General features: G+C 42.0%; 1 protein-coding gene across 1 annotated transcript; it reads left to right on the plus strand.

Moving 5' to 3' along the window:
* Nucleotides 1–148: 148 nt before the first annotated feature.
* LOC121024151 (nuclear RNA export factor 2-like) lies at nt 149–5,695 on the plus strand (the record flags this gene model as incomplete). Its single annotated transcript, XM_040466445.1, has 10 exons — nt 149–304; nt 390–445; nt 571–678; nt 800–858; nt 972–1,087; nt 1,180–1,222; nt 1,781–1,853; nt 2,363–2,545; nt 5,235–5,295; nt 5,435–5,695. Coding segments are annotated over 10 exons (900 nt in total), but the record flags the coding sequence as incomplete, so codon positions are not given.
* Nucleotides 5,696–6,023: the final 328 nt, after the last annotated feature.

Here is a 6,023-nt window from a genome sequence, read left to right on the forward strand (position 1 = left end):
ACACACACACACACACACACACACACACACACATTGTTGCATATAATAGTAGAGACTTCCAGGACCCCATGATGAAGACACCCATTGTAATCTTGCCCCTGGCAAGAAAGGGCATTTCTAGTGCCCTTTCACACCTGTCTTCTGACCCTCATCCTCTCCTGGGCTCATCCTTTTCCCTAAGTATCCAGGGCCACCTCCCTGGTCTCCACTGCTGACTTCCTCTTCCCTTCTCCAGGATGGCCAGACGTTACCCCCTGCAATTATCATTGACACTGATGCCCCATACTTAATAAAGTCCAGCAAGGTGAGGAAGTAGGATCAAACAACATTTGGGGTATTACAAGGGAGGCTTTATCAGCTACATAGTCTCAAATGTCTTTTAATTACAGGAAAGCTCCAGAGGATCTGAGAAACTAAAGAGTCTAATCCTGCAATTTCTTCAGCAGTAAGTACTTTAGAGACCACAAGAAATGGGGACTGGATGCTGAGAAAGGTCTGTTCATGGGGGTTCTCAAGTCTCATTTGAGGTCCGGACCCCAGAGATATACTATCCTCATTGCTTCCCCACAGGTACTATTTGATCTATGACTCTGAAGACCGCCAAGGTCTCCTCTGTGCTTACCACTACAAGGCCTGCTTCTCCCTGACCATTCCCTTCAACCCCAAAGACCCAGCCCCGTGAGTAGAAAAGCTCAGACTCTGATCCTGGGTTGTGTGACTCCCCAGTGGATGAAGGACAGCTCCTGGAAACACCCACACTGGCCAGACTATCACCTCCTCTTCCTCTTTGTCTCCCTAGAAGCAGCTTATGCAAGTACTTCAAGGAAAGCAGGAATATGAAGAAGATCAAGGACCCCTGTGCGTGTTTGATGGGGAAGATTGTGCAGAGAAGGGGGGGGGGTGAGGAGGTAATCATAAGGCACAAGGTGTGGCAGCCCCTGACCTTCACTTGTTTCTCTTCCCCCCTATAGATATGCGTGTTCAGCTGCTGAAGCATACAAAACATGACATTGTGTGCTCCCTCAGCACACTGCCCAAAACTCAGCATGACATCAGCTCCTTCGTGGTGGACATGTGGTTCCATACGGTGAGCACCTGCTTCCTCCCAAGGGCAGCTCTAGAAAGCCACAGCTGGGTAGGAAGTTTAGGTGACTTAGCACCTGGGTTATTCTTTTTTAGGAGATGATGCTCTGCTTCTCTGTCAATGGGGTGTTCAAGGAAGGTGAGTATATGTTGGACCCCCTCTGCAGATTCCCCACTGCTCCCTTCCCTCTGGTTGGGCTCCCTCTCAACTTTCTTTCCCCTTCTCTTCATATTGCAGTGTTCTCTTGCCTCCACTCAGCTCCCAAACCATCCTGATCTGACATGGGTCCATGCCCATCTGCCCTGCAGAACTCAGGCGTTAGGGACACAGGCTATGTAGCTTGATGGCTCTCATCCCAGATCCTCACTCGGAGAAGGAGGGCCCATTAATTAAGCTTCCAAGTTTCCTCATTTTCAAAATGGGGCTAATAACACCCATCTTTTGTGTGCCTGTGAAAATGCATCAAATGAATTCATAAAGTTATTTACACAGGGCCTAGCACATAAAAAGGTCTGTGTCACTGGGAGCAGACTGTTCCTATTGCCCTCCCCATTCCCGGCATCCTGACTTTCATAGAACAATTGTACCCTTCAACATGAATATCAAGTTAAACTCTGACTGGGGAATGCTATGTAAGCATGTGAAGCATGTTCAGTTCTAATGAACTGAACAGTTGCTTGTTGTTTGTTGTTGAAGTGGAAGGAAGGTCTCAGGGTTCTGTTCGCGCCTTCACCCGGACCTTTATTGCTACACCTACCAACAATTCCAGGTGAGTGCTGTGTTGTGTGTAGAAACACCCCATTCAGCTGAGATTCAGGGGTTTGGGAATGTAGCACTGTAGGTCTTTGAGGTTTTGTCAGTATTGTGGAAAGTATTATTCTTGCCTAGTGGTTAAGAGCGTGGGCTCTGGAGTCAAAGCATTGTGTTATTTTCCTGACCCCAACATTCACTAGGTGAGTGACCTTGGCCAAATCACATAATCCTTCAGTGAAACAGCATCTTCCTCTGAAAATGGTATTAGACTATCCTGCCCCTTGGACTGTTTTTGCATAATAAATGCATTGGGTTTAAACTTACAAATCTAGTGAAGCTAGTAGACAAACTCTCCACAGGTGCATCTGTGGGAGGGCTAGAGTTACCACCCAGGGAAGCTATGGGACAGGCACAGTTAGGGGTATGGAAGGAATCTGGTTGCTGAGAGACAGTGGCAGCAGGGTCATTGTTAGGGGTGTGGGATTGTCCATTTGTCAGTTGTCTGAGGGTCCATTTTTCCTCCAGTCTATGCATCGTGAATGACCAGCTGTTTGTGAGAGATGCCAGCCCAAATGAGACTCAGAGTATGTCCTCCATCCCAGTGTCTTCATCCACTTCCAGCTCTGTGTTCATCCTCTCCAAGGAGCAGCAGGAAATGGTGCAGGCTTTCTCCACTCAGTCTGGGATGAAACCCGAGTGGTCTCAGAAGTGAGATTGGGTATACAGGGGAATAAGAGGGAGCTGGGAGAATAAATAGGAATGCATAAGCAATTTGAAAAATAAGTATTTGGATATTTTGCTTCCCCAAAAAAGAAGGCCTATGAATAAAGTATCCTAATTTTATGATGATATATATTAAAAACTTTTAAAACCTTATTTTTTTAATTTATATATGAAATTTATTGTCAAATTGGTTTCCATACAACACCCAGTGCTCATCCCAAAAGGTGCCCTCCTCAATACCCATCACCCACCCTCTCCTCCCTCCCACCCCCCATCAACCCTTAGTTTGTTCTCAGTTCTCAACAGTCTCTTATGCTTTGGCTCTCTCCCACTCTAACCTCTTTTTTTTTTTTCCTTCCCCTCCCCCATGGGTTCCTGTTAAGTTTCTCATGATCCACATAAGAGTGAAACCATATGGTATCTGTCTTTCTCTGTATGGCTTATTTCACTTAGCATCACACTCTCCAGTTCCATCCACGTTGCTACAAAAGGCCATATTTCATTTTTTCTCATTGCCACGTAGTATTCCATTGTGTATATAAACCACAATTTCTTTATCCATTCATCACTTTTAAAACATTATAATGTTCCTATGACAAGACCTTGCAGATGGAAAATCCTAGGTAATTCACTAAGAAACTATTAGAATATCGATACACAAGTTCATTCAAATATGTTGGAATAAACTGAAGACCTAAAAAATGAATAGACATGCTATGTTCATGAATTGAAAACCTTTTTAAGATAGAAATACTACTTAAGGTGGTGTACATATTCAACATAATTCGTATCAAAATCCCAGTTTGCTGCTTTCCAGAAATTGATAAAGTGACCCTAAAATTCACATTAAAATGCAATGAATTCAGAATAGCCAAAACAATATTTAAAGTGAAGAATAAAGTTGGAGGACTCGGAATTCCCAATCCTCACAATTTTGAAATTCATTGGTAAGGTATTATAATCAAGATTGCATGGTACTAAAATTTGGGTAGACATATAGGTCAGTGTAATAGAATTAAGACTCCAGAAATAAACCCTGACATTTATAGTCAATTGATTTCCAGCTAAGTGCCAAAAAAAATTAATGAAGAAAAAAAAATCTTCCCAACAAATAATGCTGAGACACCTGGATATCCACATGCAAAAATAAATAAATAAATAAATAAAAATAAATTTGACTCATGCCACGCATATCAACTCAAATTGATTAAAGATCTAATGTAAGATCTGTAACTATAAAAACTCTTAGAATAAAATATAAGTGTATAACCTTCATGAACTTAAAATAGATAATGGTCTCATATATGACACGAAAACACAAACAACCAAATAAAAACAGACAAATAAATTAGACTTTATCAAAATTAAAAGCCTTCATGCATCAAAAGACACTGCTGAGAAAATATAAATACAACCTACAGAATGGTAGAAAATATTTGCAAATCTCATATGTGATAAGGTCTACTATCAAGCATACCTGAAAGACTAACAATTCAATGATAGGAAGACAACCCAATTTAAAAATGGGGAAATTGTTTGATGAACATTTATCTTAAGATATACAAATAAACGGGCAACAAGTACATGAAAACATGCCTAACATCATTAGTCATTAGGGAATGCAAATCAAAAACAATGAGATACCACTTCACAGTCATGAAGATGGCTTTAGTCACTGAAATGGAAGATCAGCATAGGTGAGGATGTGAGTAAATTAGAACTCTCATATATTACAAGTATGAGTGTAAAATGGAGCAGTGGTTAGGGAAAACGTTTTGGCAGTTCCTTAAAATGTTAAATGAAGTTACCATATAAACCAGGAATCCCACTGTTAAGTATACACCAAGAGAAATAAAGGTATGTTCACTCTAAAACTTGTACAGGAACGTTAATAGCAGCATTATCTATAATAGCCAAAAAGTGGAAACAACCCAAATGCCCTTTAGCTGATAAATGGATAAACGAAACTGCTACATTCATATGGTAGAATATCATTCAGTCATAGAAAAAAATACAGTTCGGATGTATGCCATGACATGGATGAACCTTGAAAACATTATGCTGAGAAAGAAGCCAGCCTCAAAAGGTCACATAGTGTATGATTCCATCTCTATGAAATGTCCAGCATAGGCAAATCCACAGGGACCAAAAGCAGATTAGTGGTTTCCAGGGCCTGGGGAAAGGGGAGGAATAGGGAGCCATGTCTAATGTCTAGGGAGTTTCTTTTTGAGGTGATAAAATTATTTGGGAATTAAATAGTGGTGATGGTTGAGCAATCTTGTGGATATACTAAGAAAACAATTGTACACTTTAAAATGGTATGTACACGAAAATAATAACACAATGGTATGTACATTATATCTCAATAAAAAATGATTGGAAACTTGTACTTTTAATAAATTTCCATTTATCTACTTGAATGTTTTTCTTTAGCAACATATATTAAACTCCCTTGTTCTTTGGAGAGCTCTAATTTTCTGTTTTGAAGTCTAGTGGGCATGGCATTTTGTGTCAATGTGATAGACATTTTCACTAGGTCTTTCTTCACCATTACACATAGTGCTCATACTGGTGGTACATGAATACCAGCAAAAAGGTGGCATATATTTAGCATCGCATGGTCAGCGTCTCTGTACTGTGGTACTAATGGAGGTCATCTGTCCTCCCACTCCAGGTGCCTTCAGGACAATGAGTGGAACTACACCAGAGCTGGTCAGGTCTTCACTATGCTCAAGGTGAGGTCTGGGATCCATTAGGTTGGTTACAGATGGGTGCTTCTGGGCCTTCAGGAAGGCCAAGAAGGTGGAGGCGGGGTAGCCTGGGAATGAAACTCTGGGATCTGGCTCTTCTGACGTCCCAACTCCTTCCCTTCAGAATGAGGGAAAGATCCCAGAGGACGCCTTCAAGCAAATCGCCTAGAAGAAGCCTTGGATGTCCACATCATCTTGGTTGTCTTTACTCCAGCCTAAGGTCATGTTCATGGCTGGGGATGGAGGCCAGGCTAACCATGAAACCAAAGTTATCTTTAACTAGCAGGCCAGGTGACATAACCACCTGAAGTATTAGTTGTTCTGTGTATTTCCCCCACTCGTGATTTCTGTTTATCTTCATAATAAAGAGTGATGCTGCATGTTGTATGTGTGTCCTAGATTGCTCTTCCCCTACCCCAAGCATGAGGCAATGGGTCCAGGACTGAAAAGCCCTGCCCTCTCCTCCACATTATTCACACTGGCGGCCCCTTGCAGGTACACCAGGCTTGACTTCATAGGTAGTGTGTCAATAAATTCTGATGAGAAGGGACACGCACTGCTTTCAGGGATTGGTCTTAGGAAACAGTGTGGCTCAATCAGATGCTCTACCTGGAGGCATGCAGAAGCAGCCATGTGACCTGGAACAACAGGGGCTTTGCAAGGGTTGCCTACTGGCTAGTGAGGGCTGTGCAAGGAAGGAAGATGAGGACTCA

This window comes from Herpailurus yagouaroundi, unplaced genomic scaffold (genome assembly GCF_014898765.1).
Source record: "Herpailurus yagouaroundi ecotype Mexico unplaced genomic scaffold, PumYag 59072, whole genome shotgun sequence".
Lineage (NCBI taxonomy): Eukaryota > Metazoa > Chordata > Mammalia > Carnivora > Felidae > Herpailurus > Herpailurus yagouaroundi.